Consider the following 20,566-nt stretch of genomic DNA (forward strand, 5'->3'; position numbering starts at 1 on the left):
AGAAATGGTTGTAATTCCTACACGGTTCATACTACATTTTTGAAAAAAGCCTTAAATGAAAGCTGAGAGTCTGCACTTTAAGCAGGTATTCATTGTTTCATTTAAAACCCATTGTGGTGGTGTACAGAGCCAAAATGACGACAACTGTATCATTGTCCAAATATTTATGGACCTGACTGTAACTAAGGCTTGAGTGAATGATGCTCACATTCAAGTTTATAAGTTGCAAACTGATGTGTTCAGCTCACCGTTCACCAAAAATACTGTATGAGCATGTTCAATGAACGCACTCTTTTTGCACGTTCACTGTTCCCCTGTATGTTTACACATTATTTCCCATCAAGTTCAGAGTACCAAGCAGACTATGCATAACGGCTCCTTTATATACACCAAACAAACCAGAATGTCTGTGGTGAAATTATATCATCTGACCCCATGAAAACATATCAAGAAACAATGATAGAAACTAAAATAATTAAGGCCTTCAAACTGGATTTTTAAGACAGCATGTCAAACAAGACAAGGCCAAACCATAAGGAAATAGATACTGCAACTGATATTGTAATTTAGAGGTGCAAATTCTGAAAATGTAGGAATTATTCACATTTTTCCATCTCCAGTTTGCCACAGGGTGTCTGAGGCCATGGGATAGTTGCCCTCTTGGCTCGGTTGGTAATAGAGCCTCCCTAGCTAAATGCACCAATTGAACGGTTTAAACTGTTCCAGCCTAACAGGTGCAGCAACACTGAATCTTTCATGGTCTATGAACACACAGACACTGCACTGACAAAAAGGTCTAATCAGCCATAAGTGAAAACCGTTGTGGGTGTACACTGTATGAACATAAAGCATGCACGGTCTTCTACAGAGGTGAAGATGGTGTGTCTGGTAGGCTATGTATACATAAGTTGCCTCAGACTTTTCTTGATTAATCCCTCTGAAAGCTAGTGCTCACTACTAATTTAATCCAGCTTCACATATGCATGCAGTGTCAGACAAATCCTGTTCTCTCTAAATAAAAGAAAACCTAAATCTTAAAATGTATAAAGATTTTTAATACAATGAAAATTTAATTGTATAAAGCTTGTCAACACAGACCACGGAGGTTGACCTCAAGAGTAAACATTTTTCTTAAATACTTCCAACAACGTTGAACACAGCTCCTCATTATGCATCACATTTCTTCATCTTTCAGAGATACTGTTCATGCAATATAAAAAAAGCTTTATTTCCCATATCTGTAAGGACAACAAAATACACATTGATAGAGCAATGACACTTAAATGCAAGGATTTTTCAGAATGTTTGAATATAGTATAAAGTACAAGTATTTTTTGCAAACAACGATAAGTTATAATGTTAACGGACAAACAAGTGGCTGTAAGGCCGTATGGCAAAAACACTTTTTAGCTCGTGAAAATACACATAACATCAATACTGCATTTTAATGAAAGAAGGTTAAATATATAGTTTTCTTGATAAATAACATAGTTGTTCTCTTGATTAGGAGGAGCAGCGTAAATAAAATGCAGCCTACTTTAAAGTAGAGAACCTGGCAAGAACAGGCGTGCAAAATCAGGATACAGCATAAATGTATCAATGTTATTAATGTTGTGTATGGTTGGCATGGATCAAGTCTTACATTTTGTTGTTAATTGCCAAACTTGACATCTACCACATGTAAAGATTTCTTGAGCTAACAAATCCGAACATTTTTTCAGCTTAACTAGGGTGTACTTTCAGTAGATCCGGTGGATCTGGGGTCACTGAACTACCCTACAATGTGCGAAAAAATGTGGAATAAAAAATAAAGCTAGATTTGTAAAAAAAAAAAAAAAAAAAAAAACCAAAACAATAATTTGTAGGACACATTTCTGTAAGGTGCCTGATCAACGAGAAACCTCCTTCATGGATAACAAGCTTTAAAAGAGTGAGACATCTATAAATCCTGTCTGAGCTGCGCTGAAGTCATCACATAAAATATATATATTTCCTTTGTTTCTACAAAAATATGAGCTGCTTGCTAAGTAATAAAACTATATGAAGGAATAAACAATATAATATTATCTGTACGATACTGTGGGCAATAGTAAACAACATTTAAAAAATAATAATATAGTGATGTTGATTTTATGCAACAACCAGCAGCGAGCTTAGTCCCAATAAACTTCACAATAAAGAAAGAAATTGAGAGAATGTAATATAAAGAAAGGAAGAAAAGAAAGTGCACGTGCAGACGTTATGACTACTTTAACCCTTTGCACAGCAGGGACAATCCCTGTATGCTCAGACAGAGGACCAAAGGGAGAACTCTCGCTCCATTTCTTGTCTCCCTCCACAGCCTGTTGCCGTCCCTCCTCAGAGTCACATTCGTAGAGCTGAGCAGCCGTTCTGTCAGCTGGAAGGCCTGGTTGTCCTGCAGCAGGACCGGAAGACACTGGATGGAGACAGGGTTGCAGCTCTTCTGCAACGTGCACATCTGGTGAGATGTAGATATATATAGATGTAAGTTTAAAGGGCTTAAATCTTATTTCCCTTTAAGGAATAGTCCAATATTTGGGAAATTTACATATTCACTTTCTTTCCAAGAGAAAGATGGGAAGATTAATGCTTCTCTCATGTCTGTATGATAAATACGAAGCTACAACCAGCAGCCTGTTAGCTGCATTGAGAAGAAATCAAATAAGCGTATTTCCCAAAATGTCAAACTATCCCTTTAAACTATTTTTGACAATGCAAAATCAAATAGTTTTGATAATTTTCTAAAATAAGTGACACTTTTTGCACTGATAGACTCAAATAAATAACTTATACTATATTATAATATATTGTATCGTCATTCTACGGTTTGTATGATATCTTATGAAAATGCACGTACAAAGGTTTGTGTAATATCTAACGAATTAAAAACCCACGAATGGCATCGTCATGCCACAAAGGTTTTAGAAAAATGGTTGGGCTTCATCATGTTACGTGCTTGACGTAAAGTTACTGTGCTAAGGCTTCGGAAAGTAAAGTTCCATAGGTTAGGTTTGCAAAAGAAATGTGGCAACGACGTTCCTTAAAATAACTCACAATTCACATGAATTCACACAAGACACAATCACTGGTCTCCTGGGGTAAAGTCCTGTGTTTGTTTGACCCATACACCTCCCCAACCTGACGCCTGTCTTATACTAAACACTTTTCCCAAACAAATTCAACATGCTAATGTTATTAGCATAAGCCTATGGTTTTTCACATTGTATAAATTAGCTTAGCGGCCAGCAATCTTTTCCTCTTCACATATAAAACCAGGGACAACAGCAACATTTAACAAAGGTAACGGCACATAATTCGGCTCCATTACAGCTCACAAGGTTCACTGACAAAACAACTGTCTTATACTAAACACGTTTTCCAAACAGATACAACATGCTAACGTTATTAGCGCCAGCCTATGGCATTTTACATTGTATAAATTAGCCTAGCGATGAGCTGAGATTTCCTCTGCTCATATGAAGCCAGGATAAATCACACACAAGACTTAAAATGCTATTTTTGTGGAGGCTTTATTGTCTTCACAATTTATTGTTTATTGTTCAAAAATAGACAGGTCTGTGTCGCTGTGAGGTATAGTTACATTTCTGGGGAGGTGCACGTCAAGCTACAGCAAGGCTCGATGTCGACGCAGAGCCTACACCATAGCTAAGGCGTCGATTCAACGCTGAAGTATAAATTCCGCATTATGCAGAGATTCGCTCTTAATACTACTTCCTTCTTTACTCCCATCAGCACATTGGTCAAAGTATTGCAACCTTCTCGATTATGTGGGTAATTCATGAATTACTGGCTCATGATTATTTGGGTTTTATAAGAATTCTGGTGCATTACTTGTCGTACTGTAGGTATGTGTATGAACAGTTCCTCAGAACAGCCTGTATTACAAAATATTAATAAACACAGAGTTTCAGTTTCAGGGTGTGTGGGTTTTAGAATTGGTCTCAAAATAACATGTTTGGGTTTGATTGGTGGTCTCAGTGGTTTAGGGACGGTGCTTGACTGACTCAATACTGGGTACTACAGTTGACCCAGATTGGGTAGAAATTGACCCAGTATTTTTTTTTGTGTGTGTGTAACACTTTCAATATTTTCAACAGTGTAATGGTGTGCAGTAAATGAAACGAGTTTACTAACCAGTGTGTCGAGGGCCTCCAGAAAATCAGGTTGGCTCTCACTCAAGAGGCTCAGAGTTTCATCAGGCAGCTCTACAGAAACAACATATATAAAACACAAACATGTTAAACTGTCGCAAACAACTTCTTGAGCACGACCTCGTTTTGCTCAAAGCACTGTTGGGGAAATGTTTACCACCCTCCTTAGTCTAGAGTTCGCCCTCACCTTCCATGGCACTGACCAACAGGTGAGCCGCATTTAGGTGGGGAAGGATACCACTCTGGCTGTTCTCCGCCAATTGGCCCACTATGGCTGCCAATGATTCTCTCTGACTTTCCGACAGCTCCTCCATATCGATTGTTTCACCACTGCACAAGTCCTCCAGCTAACAGAGAGGTACAGAAAAGAATGGAAAATGAAAATGTAAATGTGATTTTTACCTTAATATACTGTATTTAAATAAACTGGTTATGGGAGACTGTGTCCGTTTGGGAAAGTTATTTGTTACACAGTTATCCATGTGTCCCCTGTAGAGATAAGCCCAAATGGACACAAGACCACCACAAACATGTAGTGTATTAGCGTTGGGGTCATTTCAGTATGTCACTCACCAAACACTCCATATATGACAGAGCAGTTCTGTCCCGCATTATTTCTTGGAGTCTCTTGAACAAGGCATATCGAGTTGACTGGGGCAGCTCTGACAGAGGAGAGAGGTCCATCTCCTGTGATCCTGCAAGAGAACAGGAGATACTGCGTCAGATTCAAAAGTGAAGCTAAAGAGGGCAACCACCAACTGAAGTCCAAATCATTTATCACCCATCAGGATGAGAACGGTCAGAAGTCTGAAGCGCTGTCATTCAATGAAGGCAGAAAAACCACAAAGATGCTGGAAAAAAAACCCTAAGGGATCTATGTTTGAGCACCCAGGGAACCCACTGTGTCCTGTTGCTTCGTTTAATAGATCCCTGTCGTTTGTGCCGCCCAATTCACCTGCCTTTTATCTCCATCCAAAGCGGCCATACTACATCAATGATCTATGGTAAGCTAACGATATAACTTTAGCTAGCTAGCATGTTTTTATTTGTTTTCCATAGCTATGCTGTGAATTGCTAGAGATATTATTTTTGTTGCATTGCAATTTGAATACTTACAGGTAACCTGCCTACTGGCAAGTGACAACAACTCAGAGACAGCTAGCATAATAGTTGCCGACAGTACATCATGGGATTATTTGATGAGAACTTGTTTTTCTTTCTTGAAACAATAGGTCTTGACTGAATCACACTATTTGTTTACAAAACCTTCCAGGTCATGTACATAAAATGAAACAGCGTCCAAATATAGCATACACTTCAACTGATTTTTGTAGGTGGCTAAAATACATTTTGCTGTGGCCCCTGTCCACGGCAGTATACACCGATCAGCCAAAACATTAAAACCACTGACAGGTGAAGTGAACAACATTGATCATCTTGTTACAGTGCAATGTTCTGTTGGGAAACCCCTTGGGTCTGACATTCATGTGCATGCCACCAGACACGCTCCACCCACCTAAACACCAGTGCAGACCAGTAAACCCCCCTCATGGCAACAGCACTCCCCAGTAGCAGTGGCCCCCAAACAGGACAATGCACCATGCCACACCACAAAAACAGCTCAGGAATGGCCCGAGGAATGAAACAAAGAACTTAAGGCATCGACCTGGCCTCCAAATTCCTTGGATCCCGATTTGATCAAACATCTGTAAGATGTGTTGGTACCCCACCTCACAACCCACTGGACTCAGAAGGTCTGAAGGTAACGCCCTGATGCCAGACACCAAAGGATACCCTCCAGAGGTCCTGTGTTCATTGCCTTGACAGATCAGAGCCAAGTTCTGTCCAGGGAGGACCCACCATGGATCAGGGTACCTTTGGGGTAACAGCACATTCCTCAGATGTTTAATCAGGTTGGGATCTGGGGTATTTGGAGGTCAAGTTAATGCCTTGAGCTCTTTGTCCTGTTCCTGGGGTCATTCTTTTGTGGTGTGCCAGGGTGCATAGTTCTCCTGCGGGGGCCACTGCCATCAACCACTGCCGTTGCCAGGAGGGGGTTTACTTGGTCTGCAACGGTGTTCGGGTGGGTGGAGCACGTCAAGTAGCATCCACAAGAATACCAGGACCCAAGGTTTCCCAATGGAATATTGCACTGTAACAAGATGATCAATGTTATTCGCTTCACCCACCAGTGGTTTTAATGTTTTGGCTGATCAGTGTATTGCTTAGCTTTTGTTTTCCGGTAGATTTGGTTCATCAAGGAAGCTGGCAAATCAACACAGTAGCCTACATAAAATAAGCACAGCAGAACCATCAGATGGGTAAGACCACCAGGTTTAACTGTTTATACAAAGGGATCAATTTAGAATATTTATGAAGTTTGAAATGGTCTACACTAGAGTCCATATCAGTGAACTTTGGCTCTGTGTTGCCAAAGATGCATTAAACAGCCGACCCTGTCCACTGTGTCGGTGTGTTGCATGGCTACTATTCTGTTAGACGTCACTAAAGAACTACACTGTTTGGCTTGGCATTTTTTTGTTGATGTGTGTTTATTTTTTGAAACACAGGCACAGTGACTGTTCTATAAAAAGCAGTGAGTCATGACAGGCTGTGGTTTACAGTCATTTTAGAACAGCTATTGGGCGTTGTTGCTCATTGATTAAATATAACCATTTGGGTTTTTTCTTTTGTCATATCTCAGTTTTCCTACTGTTAGCGAGTTCTTGTAGGCTCAATCTATTACCATAATTCTTCTTATGCATTTACAGCTACATTGTGATGATACCATTGAAATTCTGTTTCTATGAATGACACATTTAAACGGACCTTACTGACGGTCATGACTCTGACTCACTTGAAAATTTCCACAATTTTACTCCTGTAAAAAGCCCTACTTTCCCCCCGAATCTTCTTATTCTCCAAAAGTCTGCATGATTATATTTATCACCATGTTTGTGATGATCCAAATCCAGGCGCAGATTAACTGACTTCTAAACATTTTAAAATTGCACATTTAAAGGATTATGTAACCTTGGAAGGGGTGTGCCCTCTTTGACTTTGTTCCTGTTCTCACCTTCAGCTGGGATCAACTGATATGTTAGTTCACAGCTGAATGGGTAAGTTGTACAGGAGCCTTCTGAGAGCAGAAAGCTGACAGACGTTGGCAAAATTACAAAAGCATAAAGTGGTGTACATTACTACAAATGAGATATTAATAAATCCCACTGAGCAGTATACTGAAGTACTGTTGCAGTAATTCCACATTGATAATTATTCTAGATAGTTAACTTCCAGTTTGTGCTGCTGAGGCTGCTCAGCTCAAACATTTCAGATCAAACAACCAGTGCAAACAAGTCATTGAATCCAAAAAAAGGGAACCTACTTCATTTTCATTTCATTGATGTGTTTAACTTCCTCACAGAACACAAAGAAACGGGCAGTGTCAATGATAGTTCAGTAACCGTCATGGTATTTCCCTGTGTATGAATGAATGGACACAAACCATTTTGCAGAGGACCATTGCCCATGCTGTCCACCACATCCGAGGAATCTTGGGATGTCCAGGACATGGGCGAGTCTTGCTCAATGCCTCCTATTGTGCCAGGCTGTAGACATATATCTGAAAATGCACACAATATTATAGATAATATAGTTACAGTAGAATGGACCCACAGGTGCACAAGCATATTAGTACAGACACAATCAAACCACATCAGCCTAAAAGAAGTATTTCACTGCTGGGAAGATGGCTGTTTCATAAAACCAGGCTGTCCATGCAGTAGAGAGATGCAAATACTTGGAGCTACGTGACCTGAGAAAACTGAAGAAAAGGGCTGTGGCATTTGCTTTTGCTCAAGAGGTAGAGAGCCAACAACTACCAGAATGTACTGCACCGCACCAGACAAATAAATGCTCCCTACCGGTGGTGACATAATGCGAGTGTGAGTTGTGGCTGGTTTTGAGGCTCATGTAACCACTGTTCATACCGTGGATAGTTTTAATAGTAAACTGAAACTATAAAATGAAGCATGTTTTGCTGCCTCTTGCAGCAGCTGGAGTCAGAGAAAAACTTTATTCACTGGGCCGACTGCCGACGACTTTTAAGGTGGAACGTTTACTCGTAATGTTACTGAATGTATGAGTTGATGACGTGAATCCATCAGCGCACCTTAAATTTCACTGTGACAACTTTGACCATTCCATTAACTTTTATATGACATACACTTTTAATCCTCACTTGCAGAAAAAAAAGCATCATGGAGCGTTGTTCCTGTGGGCCCCGACACACTAAACCCCGAGCTTGCCTGAGAAGGACTAAATGCACAAAGTCGCTATTTTTAAATATCCCATGGAGAGAGACTCTCACTTCAGCCTGTTTTATTTTGTTCTGAAAATGTCGGCGTGCAGCCTCATTCTGTGGACGATAAACAAGGTGCAGACTTCCATCTGTGTCACCAATAACGAAGAAATACAGTGAGTGCTGGACGGAGCAGTGAGTGACAACAACCCCGCTCACATTTAAGAGTACTGTTTGCAATGGAAACACTAGGGTCTAGGTGTCTGAAGGGTTACTTTGGTTCCAAAGGTACCATACCGAAAGTGTTTGGTGGAAACGGGGCTCAAGAGGCTAAAAAGAGTGCACCCAAAGAGCACCTGAGCGGAATCCATCCCTTCTTACTAGTGCCATCCAGTTACACTGCACACGTGTCATACCCCATAGCTCCCATGGTGTCAAAGAACAGGGAAATGAGCAGGGAGATCTGGGCACTGGTGAGATGGAGGAAACTTTACCAACCCAAGTCTCCCTTTAATTGCTTACTTGTAATTGAGGATGTCTGCCTAACCGTCTGCTCTGCTTCCATTTTCTATGAAATATTTACGGTAGACATGGTGTCATTTGCTGCGTCCGCAGTAATCCACAGTTTGCACAATAATTAAGATGCAAGGCTACAACACATCAGTGTTTCTAGGATTTGGCTGTATTGGAGAGAATGGAGAACACATTCCTTCCTAGAAATTTGTTTTTACAGCCGGTTTCAGTTTGCCTGTCTGTAACAAACAACACACACACACACACACACACACACACACACACACACACACACACACACACACACACACAGAAACTCACTATAGTGTCCATTTTTTTTAATCTCCAGCTCCAGGATGCTGTATGCAACGACTGTACCGGAGGGGATCTCCAAGGAAACATCACTGTCTGACTCAATGTCGTTGTTGGTCTTCGCGCACACCTGAGAATACACACATATACACACAGGTGTAATTTCAAATCTGGTGATTTAAAGTCAGACAGACATATTTTTGGGATTACAAATCTGATATTTAAATTGCTGAACACCAAACAATAAAGAAATATAAAATCTTTCCCCCAGAATATGACACTGTTAACAATGTTAATAAAAATAACTGATTTATTTTACTAGAAATGGTCATGACACTGAAAGTGAAGCAAACTACTTAGTATGTTTTATTACATTCCTACATACACACACACACACACACACACACACACACACACACACACACACACACACCTTAGCAGGGGTCCCAAGCACGGCCAACAGCCTGAGCATCCCCTGAAAAAGGCACTGCTCCTTTTTGGTCTGGGTGATAGAGCAGGTCTTGGTGGTGATGATCCTCTCCTTCACCACTGCCAGCACGTCAGCTCTCTTCTCCAGCTGCCGCACCAATGGGTTCTGCATGTCCACCAGCCTGATGCAGAGAGAGAAACTTTTTTTAATCTACAATGACAACGTAGTGTAAGTGTGAACAGTGCAGTATATTTAAGTAACATGACACTACTGATCTGCTGCAGTTTGCACGTCACTGCTCTGAGGTGTCAGATGTCTGATGTCTTACTACATTTATAGTGCTCATCACATCAGTAATGAATCATCATGTCATCATCCTGTCATCGTCACAATGTGCAAATAATAGAGGAATTATTTAACACCTGCTGCTGGAGTCCCGTATCAGCTTCTTCACATCCAGTTCCTCTTTCTTCAGCTTGCCAAAACATGACTGGAGCTTGGATGAGCCCTTTCCTTCCACTGCGAGGCTGACAGAGCCAGCCTCAGCGTCCAGCTTCCCAGAGAGTGTGTCTCTAAACGTCCCCTCGTAGGTCAAGAATTCTGTCTCAGACACCACTGACGACACATGTGATGTAAGCATTACGTATGAATGTGTGTGTGTGTGTGTATGTGTCTTACAAAAAAAATAGCTGGCACAGAAATAAAATATTACATGTGTAATACTTGAGCAACTTCTCTCCACTACAAACAGAACGTACCGGCACGCCTACTTACCAGGACTGAGCACCTCGTCGCCTTGCAACAAGTCACTGAGAGTGAAATCTGTTGGTTGGTACTTGGGGCTCTGCCAGAGCCACATGCGGTTGCGTTTGACGACCACTGCCATGGGAACCAGTTTCTTTGAGTTATTTACTCGGGACACATGGATGAGGCTTCCTTCGGGGTCAATCTGACGGATAAAGTTGGCAGTGGCTTTGGAAAACATGGCTTCAGCGGACGAGGACTGCAGACAGCTGGAAGACGAGAAGAGAGACTTTTAAAGCTTCAATTTGAGCTTATTTTGTCCACTGGAACGCACTGAGAGCAAAGACAAGAGTACTGGTGTGCTCTTACCCAGCTACTTAACCACTAAGGGTGATTTCCAGTTGGTATTCTCCCCAGCTTTCCCCTCTAGATAGTTTATGCAAGTTTGAGGAGTCTCAGTGAAGCTAAGCAGACCCTGTGTGGGTGTTTACGAATACCATGCATGAACCCCACACAACTCTGTAATTAACAGTTGGCGGTGATGTACAAGGCAAAAAGGAAGTCCCCTGGATGTTGTTAACATATTAGTGTGACCACAAACACATGCATGTAAAATAAACACACACACACCCCGGATCGCTAATTCTCTGGCTCAGCTTTCACAGCTTAAATATTTAAAGTAATCAGGCGTGAGCGGGATTTGTGCTGTCAGGAAAGAGAGGGGAAAAGAACAGAAGAAAGTCTGAGCCGTGTCCCTGTCGGTTTGAGAAATGTTACACAAGAGACTGCACCACTGGCTGGAGGACAGAAGAAGGGGCCAGTCAGGGAAATAAATATAAAACAGGGGAGTGAATCAAGAACGCCACCACCTTCTCCTGCATAAGAGCAACACAAAATCCCCTTATCACGTTTTCCCACTGCTGATTCATTTTCTCTGAATTATTGAACCCTTGTTTTAATGTCAGTGGGGACTTTTACCTTTACCCAAACTCAAAATTCAAAGCTCAGCTATGCTTTTTCTAAATATTTTATGTTTCTTTTGTTTAGTTTGATCTGGACCAGGGAAACAAGAGGGGAAAAAGACATTAAATGTAAGATTTAAACATAGTTCACAAGGTTAAGGTGGCAAGTCACCAAGACTGGGCTATGCAGTAATGGAAAATATAACGGGCTAATCACCATAAAGCAAACAACAAGCAGTATCCTTTTTTTTGTTAAGGAAAGTAGGCTTTTATCCACCTTTAAACTCATGTGACGTCACACTCTTGGTCCATAGCAAGAAAAAGATTTAAAAAATAATGATAAAAGACAGTACAGTTTATAATAAAAACTATTTGCCAACATAAACAGTTGGTAAAGCTCAGTGGTCAGTGGCCTCACAACATTCTTTCCGTTTGTTACCCACAACCACACAGACACACACACACTTGACACGTGCGCCAGCGCGCGTGTGTATTTCCCGGCAGTCCACTTTTTCTCTAATGTAAGCAGGCTGCAGTAGCTGAGAGGCGCGCGTGCTTGCACAGTTAGATCAGCTGCGCGCGAGCCTTACGCACGCATGACTTGGATTATGAATATGAAAAAGAAATAAAGTGGGGAAAAATCACAACAAACAGACATCACTGGTTATCTCCAGTAGCCTGGACTGAGACAAAAACACAGACAAATGACTACTTATTAATAAAGGTGTCACTTACCTCAAATAGCTTCTAAACAACTCTATAAATACGGATTAAGTGTCGCACGTTTAGAGCACCGGTCCGCTCAGTTGTCACTCCTGGAACGTCACCGATGTTGCCATGCGTAAAAGCACACCAAGTTGTCCAAACGCGGATCAGAAGTCCTCCTGATGTAACAGTGTCACTTTCCACAGTGTAAGGTCCCTTTTAAAACCAATATAAACCGCAGGTAGGGCGGACAGCAGCAGTGTTTGGTCAGAGCTGTGGCTGAATGGTGGGAGAGAGACTGAGTACAGTTATCCACTTCACAGAGGAGGGCGCAGGCCGCTTCCTCCGCCCACTCTCACTGGATAGTTAATTATGATCACATGAACTCTGGTATGTGTGTGTGTGTGTGTGTGTGTGTGTGTGTGTGTGTGTGTGTGTGTGTGTGTCAGAACATGAGCAGACTTGCCCTGTTTTTAAAGTAAATTCAGTGCAGATCTGCTTCATTGATTCAGTCATACCATTTTGCATTTTGCTGCTAATGTGGTTTTTTGAAAGTAGGCTAGCAGAGGGGGGTTTATGACACACTGCCACCAACTACACCACATCCTTTCAGGAGGTACACCTTTGTAGCTTAGTCAAAGTTTTTTTTTTTCAGTGGCAGGTGTTGACATTTCAGTGTTAAATCTCATTTTAAATGGTCAAATCTCCTTAAAAAGGAACCATGTCTGTATAAGCGTTGTTAATGGCCACAAATAATATATGGGGGTTCAGATTTAAAGTGAAATGATGTAAGGTATGAGGTCAGAAGAACGTGTGTATGTGTGAGTGGGTGGGTGTATTTTTGGAATATGACCAGTGGTGATAAGTAGTAACTTTGTAAAAGCTGACAGGGAGTTGTCACTCAGATGTAGAGATAATGGCCCTCTGTTACCCCGAGGTATGGATGCACCCACATGCACAAACACTATAGTCACAGCCGGTTCAAGACTACTGTAACACACTGCTGAGGGTGCCGTAGCCAACACCAACAGTGGTGGAGGAAGTATCCATAAGTTTTACTCAAGATAAAACTTTATCAGCAAAGTGTACATTAGTATCAAAAGTAAGTAGCCTATGTACTTATTATTTATATTGCTGTATTATTATTAGGCTACTTGTTTATTTAAGCGGAGGCTCAGGCTGTTCGCTCCGGCTGCATGTGGTGGGGCACCAGTGTGCAAAAAGTTTTCGACCATGTAGGGCAGTCTATGTGGCACTGAACCGTGTGTTCTACATTTAAAAAGCACCAGATAGTGTATTGAATCATGATTTTTCTCCATTAGAAGGGCACTGCATCATGTTATATCTACCATAGGGGACTATGTACAGTACAGTTGAAATAGCATTAGTTAGCTAACACTGATGAGTAAACATTGAAATAATAGGCTAAAACTAACTAAGAAACAGTTGAAATAGCATCAGTTAGTGAAAAGTCATTAATAAACTTTGAAATAATTGGCTGAAAGTAAATGATAAACAGTTGAAATAGCATTAGTTAGCTAAAATTGTTACTGAAAGTGAGTAGTTGCAGCTGGTGGTAAATTTCACACATTATAATGCAATTACAGTCATTGTCACCTATAAGCCCCCCAGTATCAGTACAAGTGATTTCTTATTACAGCTCACTGATCTGATTAAATCAGTTGAAACAAAGGAGATTGTTACACTGGGTGATATCAACCTGGACTGTAATGACAGCTCATCAAAATCATTGAAAGCAACTGCAATAAAGCTTGGTCTCCATAAATTAATCAAGGAGCCTACCAGAATCATTAACACTCGCAGTTCAGTCTTTGATCTTATATTCACTAATCAATCCTCTAAACACACAATGGCAGGAGTAATACACACCCCAATATCAGTTCACTCTCTTGATTACACTGTAACGAAAACTGTTGAAGCCACATTCGCCACTTCATCTCAAAAATACCAAATTCTTAACTGTCACAATTTAATGCTGAAATTAGAGACATTGATTGGAGCAATGAATTATCATCCAAAAACCCAGAACAAATCCTGATTTATCACAAAGTGGAATCCACTGGCAAAACATATACCTCTGCTTACAGTATACACTCCCAACAGTCCAAACTACCATGGTTACATTATGAAATTCTGCAACTACTAAAACTGAAGACTCTCTCCCTCAATTTATATCGAACCTCAAAAACTTTAGAAAGTAAAACACAATTCAACAAATGCAGTACTGAACTGCGCAAAGTCAAGGCTGCCTACTTCAAAACACAAATCATCCAAACTGCTTCAAAACCTAAAACACTATGACAGACCCTCAAAGTCATCACTGGTGAATATGAAAAGGATAAAAATGACAACATTCAAATTTCTGTACAAGGCACCATTATTACTGAAACTGAAAAGATTGCAAATGTTTTCAATGATTATTTTGTTAAAGAACTGGCATCTCACTTTGATTCTTCATGATATACTACACCTGTTTCTCCTTCTACAACCCCCAGTTCTCCTTCTCTGAGGTTACACAGCATGGAATGTTTAACATTTTGAACTCCTTGAAAACCTCTTGTGCTTGTGATATTTATGGTTTTAACATGGATTTTTTAAAGACTCATGCCGACAGCCTTATGCCTCTTCTCCAACATCTGACTAATCACTGTATCAGGCTCTCTATCTTTCCCTCCAACTGGAAAACAGCTCAAATCACCCCTGTTAAGGATCCAACCCTGGATTCAAATTACAGGCCAATATCCATTCTTCCACTATTATCAAATTTATTGGAAAAAATCCTTTACAACCAACTTAGCACTCACCTTGAAAGCAATAACCTCCTCAGTGACTTCCAGTATGGTTTCCATTCCACCCAATCAACTACCTGTCTGCTCTATTGATATTTACTGAACAAATAAAACTCACTCAACAAAGGTCATGTCACTGGAGCCATTTTTGTTGATTTCAGCAAAGCCTTTGATACATTGAATCATCAGATTCTGCTGAATAAATTTAGCTAATTTAGCTAATAAAAAAAAATCCTTTCTTCTTATCTATCTAACAGGTCTCAAGTTGTTAGAATCAATAAGTTAACATCTCCCCCTCTAACTTGTAATATGGGAGTTCCACAAGGCAGCATCTTAGGCCCCTTACTTTTCCTCCTTTACATAAATGACTTTCCTAACGTGTGTAAATATTCTAATTGTTGTCAGTAGATGGGGGACAGAGAGCAGGATGAATGACTGATACTGATGTTTGTCTTCATGCTGAGATAACATTACTTTCTTCACTCAGTATTGTGATGTCAGGAGGAATATTTATTTTATTGACATGTTAGATTTGTTTCCAGTAAGATATTATTGAGTTTATATAGTAACCTTGTTGTTGCAAACATGGCTGTTGCTACCATGGACTGTATAAAACTGTATTCTGTGAATCTGACCAAAAAGGAAAACGTCAGAAGGTGAGGTCAATCAATCAATCAATTTTATTTATAAAGCCCAATATCACAAATCACAAATTGCCTCACAGGGCTTTACAGCATAAGACATCCCACTGTCCTTAGGACCCTCGCAGCGGATAAGGAAAAACTCCACCAAAAAAAAACTTTTTGGCCATGTGTGTGTGGAGGAGAGATGGGACAGGCAGACAAAAAGAGAATTTGTTGAGGAGGGCCATATATTTTTATATCTATACATAGATACACACACACACACACACACACACACATATATATATATATATATGTTTATATATGTAAGTAGTACAATATATGGATAATGCTTGAAACTGTTATAGACAAAACAACAATCATGTTATTTAATTTGAGGATACAGATGCGCACATATTTTCCATTCAGGCAACTTACATGACCTCATTCAAACATTCCAACAGCTTGTTGACAGAGATTCAACAATTCCTGTGGACCTAGTCATTCAGTTATGATTCATATGCAGGGTGAGCAGAGTGGCTGAACCATAAGGTCAACTGCCTGACTGGCCAGTGCCTCCAATGGATCCTGATAAAAGCATGAGGAAAATTGGAAATGTTGCATGGGGAAGACAGAGAATAGATAAATCATTAAATGTGTGCCCAGACTAAACATGGGTCTGAAATCCAGGACCAACCAGACGTTGGATGAAGAGGATCCCTTACTGACAGCTAGTGACAGAATCCCTAGCCCAGACTCCTCCCTCAGCTCTGTGGACACACATACTCCCACTGAGCTGAGGGACATTTCATATATAGAATATTTCACCCCCACTCCATCTCCTACAGCAGTGACAGTGAGTGACAGTTGGATCATGACTATTTTTGCTGTAAATCTGAGCAGTCAAAGAGGTAGCTGATGGATACAAGCTCCAGTCAGTGCAAACCAAGATGGAGGAACTCACTAGGACGCTGCAGAAGTTCCAGCTTATCCATCATCAACCCAAACCACCAGCAGCCCCCAGAAGGACCCAAGCGATGGCACCTAAGGTTTCAGTGCCTCAACCAACAGCTAACAGAAGAGGACTTTGTCGTGGGACCTTGGCCGAAGCACCAAAGGTTCCAGCACCTCCATCAACATCTGCCCCACCCAATAAAAAAGGACCACATCGTGGGACAAAACTCTGCCCTGCAAAGGCTGTTTCAGATCAGGAGGACCTCCGGCCTCTGGCCAGACCTACAGAGAGCCTGTCCCTCTGCTTCGAGCAGCTGAACTCAGATGACTGGTAGGACATCAACACTACAGAAGTGTAGAGAGAGATTTTAAAAGCATAGCTGGCAAGGACACAAGAGTCTGTTGTTCCTAAAGCAATGATTAACAAAGTTCATTCATTTTTCTCATCTAAACATAGGGAGAAGAAAATGGATGGATGTAAATCTGTCCGAGCTCTGGCACAACACCATCCAGAGATACTGCAGACCAAACTGCGTCAGGCCGCCTGGCCCTCAGGGGTATTGAAGACATTTTCCTCTTTGTTTCTGTGTCCTTGTGTTGCATGTAGTTCTCATTTGTCTACTTGTGCTTGTACCTGTACTATATACGCAGAAGTATTGACTGATGTTTTGATATATTGTCTAGGTGAATAGCCCGCGCTCTGCTGTGGCCTGTGCCGCTATAGACACACTAGCAGCGCTCCACGTTCACCTGGGAAGGGCCATGGACCTCGAGGCGGAGACGACAGGCCGCGCCCTGCTGCTCCAGCTGGCACAGAAGAGCAGCGCCTTCATCCATCACCAGGCTAACCTTGCGCTGGATGCGCTGGTGGAGGGCTGCAACCCTAAAAGAGTAATAAGCGCTCTCCTCAACATAGGGCTCAGTAAGAGGAGAGTTTTTGAACAGAATTTAGTAGGAAGCATAAATTAAATAAAACATGGTGGTCATTCTCCACATTTTGTCCCTCTTCAGCCACCGTTGTGCTCCAGTGAGGGGGAGCACAGCACAGCACCTCCACCACCTAGCCGACATCATTGGACAGGACAACATTTTAACATCTGAAAAGGCCTTTGCAGAGAGTTTCAGTACTGCTGTCAGTAAGATGGCGGTGGATGCTGCTCCAGAAGTCAGGTGGGTTGCCAAGTCTTGCCTGATCTTATGGTTTGTAGGTTCTGTGAATAATGCTGTCTGTTTGTTCAATCTTGCTTAGACACTAAATTGCTTATGTGAATGTATTTCTGTACAGGTACCACGGACAACAGATGCTCCAGGGACTTGCCCACCAGAAGGAGCTCCCGGTTCTCTGGGATAGACTCATCCCAGTGAAAGACAGACGCCCCTTGCAGAAGATCTTGCAGAAGATGAGGCCGTAGAAGATAAAGAGGACATCACATTTTGGACTGGCATGGTGGTGCAGGGGTTAGCCCTGTCACCTCACAGAAAAAAACGGTTTTGGGTAAGAAAACATTTGGGCCTTTCTGTGTGGAGTTTGCATGTCCTCTCTGTGCCAGTATGGGTTTTCCTGGGATGCTCTGGTTTTCCTCCCACAGTCCGAAAGATATGCCTGCTCTACCCACAGAGCCACTGGGCGCCCCATTATGACACTTGTACTTATTATTGATGTTGCTGTGCCTATCTCTCTCTCTCTGTCCCTCTCTGTCCCCAACCCAACCGGCAGAGGCAGATGGCCGCCCACCATAGAGTCGTTGTTCTGCTCGAGGTTTCTTCCCGTTAAAGGGAAGTTTCTCCTCGGCACTGTCACACAACGGGGAAAAATAGGTACTTGCTCTTGGTAGGAATTCGTTTGAATTGTTGGGTCTGTGTAAATTGAAAGAGTACGGTCTTGACCTGATCTATATGAATATTGTCCTGAGATCAGTTTTATGATTTTGTGCTGTATAAATAAAATCGTCTCAATAGAGGAACACTTTTTGATAACCCTTACTTTAGGAGAGAAACAAGCAAACTAAATTTGGACTTATTCTTACACATACTGAAACAAAGTGTGACACACCATATGTCTTCCAGCTATTGAACAGTTTATTATCTTCTTTGAACATGGAATATTATTGCTATTTACCTCATTGATAAACATTTTCCACAGTCCTATGACAGTCATGACTCATAACAAGGCAGCGTACTGAAAACAGAATGAAGTCCCTCTTTTATAACGAGAACCTCTGATCAGCTTCTGGTTTGAGTCATGAGAAAATCCCTGGGTCATGATGCTGACTGGATGGAGTCACACTTGAACAGGTTTTGATCTTTTGAACAAGTTCACTTCCAACCCTGATCCCTTCCTCTTTTTACAGTCTGAATAAAAGTGTTTTTGCATAACTGCTACAGCAGCTGATTGTGTGAGGCACTGCAAGACAAGGCACTTTGGTGAATACTGAGATGCAACAGCACAAGAGGATACGAATCTTTAGTCTACACTGACAGTGTGTGAGAAGAAAATGTTCCTCTAAGGAGAAATGTAATGAACAACAGAAACCAAACCAGCAGAAGTTCGACAGGCTCTGCTCAGTCCTGAAAGAGGAAGCAGGAAGTCCAAATAGGTTTGGGTTACCATGACATGAAGCAATTTATGTTAACCAGGTCAGGACACGTGGAGGCTACTCTCATTTCAGTTTTAAACTTCTCTCTTTATGAAAAGTTGTAGTGGAAAGGTTTGGTCAAATCCAGAGGTTACCACAACACAGGAAAGTCCATTTTACTGAAGCCAGGGTCTCTGCGTAGCTCCCAGTAGGTGTTGTTGCTCACCCACGTGTCGTTGTTAGACTTCCTGCCGACACAACACAAACACGACACAACACAAACACGACACGATGATGAGTGATACATCTTGAATGATTATCAAATTTAAATTAAGTGATGCCTGTCAAATATTCAACAACTTAAATTACTTCAAAACTTCCCAGATTAATGTTTGATATCAATATTAACTTAAACTGTGTCATGAAAGTTGTTGTTGTTTTATTTCTATGCATTTGGCTTTTTATTTATAAGAGGAACACCGTGTTATTTCTTCTCTTTAAAGTTACATGTGCCATGTTCAGAGGATCAGCAGTGTAGAAGTGTATCGGTGAGAAGAAAAGATGTCTGTGGTCTGAAACTGCAATGCTGGAACATAAAAGTACTTGTTGTTATGTTTTGTGGCCACTTGAGGGCAGCAGAAGAGCAGGTCAGTGTGAGGAGGCTCTTCTCTTTGCTCTGGTGTCAGATGCTGTGATGGACAGGAAACCAACAGGAGGTTGTATTTAGTGTTTTCTCAGCCGTTGTCATGTAAAATTTGTTTATTTCGCTCTGTGTAAATGCAGTGGAACTCCAAAATGAAGATGTAAATGTGAAAGTTAATGTGTGTACAGAGGTCATTTAATCAACAATCATTTTGCTAATGTTGAGCATTCACAGAGGGAACTTTGTCATATTTAATAAGAATAATACTTACACGTAGAAATGTTTGTCCCACAAGTTTCCATCATCATTTCAACACTACGCTGAGATCATAATGAATCCAGTGGACAGGGGAGAACTGTGATTTAAAGCATCTTTGATTTCATACATGACAGACGACGTCAAAGAGGATCTCAAAGTGTTGTTACAAACAGAACGTCAGTGTTATGAGCAGCTTAGTCCTTGTGTCTGCATTAAAAAGTCTCTTTCAAAGACAGACTCTGGTCACTTATCAACACTTTCTGGGGATAGTTACNTCATAATGAATCCAGTGGACAGGGGAGAACTGTGATTTAAAGCATCTTTGATTTCATACATGACAGACGACGTCAAAGAGGATCTCAAAGTGTTGTTACAAACAGAACGTCAGTGTTATGAGCAGCTTAGTCCTTGTGTCTGCATTAAAAAGTCTCTTTCAAAGACAGACTCTGGTCACTTATCAACACTTTCTGGGGATAGTTACAGAAAAGAAACATTCTTGTGGCACTCATAAAGCATTATCAATAAAAAGCTTCCTTTAGTCTG

General features: G+C 41.2%; 1 protein-coding gene across 1 annotated transcript; it reads right to left on the minus strand.

Annotated features, from left to right (window-relative positions):
• Positions 1 to 1,088: 1,088 nt before the first annotated feature.
• LOC126383738 (gasdermin-E-like) lies at positions 1,089 to 12,438 on the minus strand. The gene is made up of 10 exons (XM_050034381.1): positions 12,190 to 12,438; positions 10,523 to 10,761; positions 10,171 to 10,363; positions 9,752 to 9,929; positions 9,328 to 9,448; positions 7,699 to 7,815; positions 4,767 to 4,888; positions 4,381 to 4,540; positions 4,177 to 4,247; positions 1,089 to 2,479 (listed from the first exon to the last, which is right to left on the minus strand). The coding sequence occupies exons 2-10, from the start codon at positions 10,731 to 10,733 to the stop codon at positions 2,246 to 2,248; spliced, it is 1,407 nt and encodes a 468-aa protein (XP_049890338.1). The 5' UTR covers positions 10,734 to 10,761; positions 12,190 to 12,438; the 3' UTR covers positions 1,089 to 2,245.
• Positions 12,439 to 20,566: the final 8,128 nt, after the last annotated feature.

This window comes from Epinephelus moara, chromosome 22, assembly GCF_006386435.1.
Source record: "Epinephelus moara isolate mb chromosome 22, YSFRI_EMoa_1.0, whole genome shotgun sequence".
In the NCBI taxonomy this organism is placed as follows: Eukaryota; Metazoa; Chordata; class Actinopteri; order Perciformes; family Serranidae; genus Epinephelus; species Epinephelus moara.

Excerpts from the sequence above, each read along its gene's own strand:
- LOC126383738 (XM_050034381.1), bottom strand. The coding sequence starts at position 10,733 with ATGTTTTCCAAAGCCACTGCCAACTTTATCCGTCAGATTGACCCCGAA. Across the intron at positions 7,816-9,327 it reads TAAAAAAAATGGACACTATA|ATATATGTCTACAGCCTGGC; the intron begins GTGAGTTTCTGT and ends GTGCATTTTCAG. Across the intron at positions 4,889-7,698 it reads CAATGGTCCTCTGCAAAATG|GATCACAGGAGATGGACCTC; the intron begins GTTTGTGTCCAT and ends GTTCTCTTGCAG.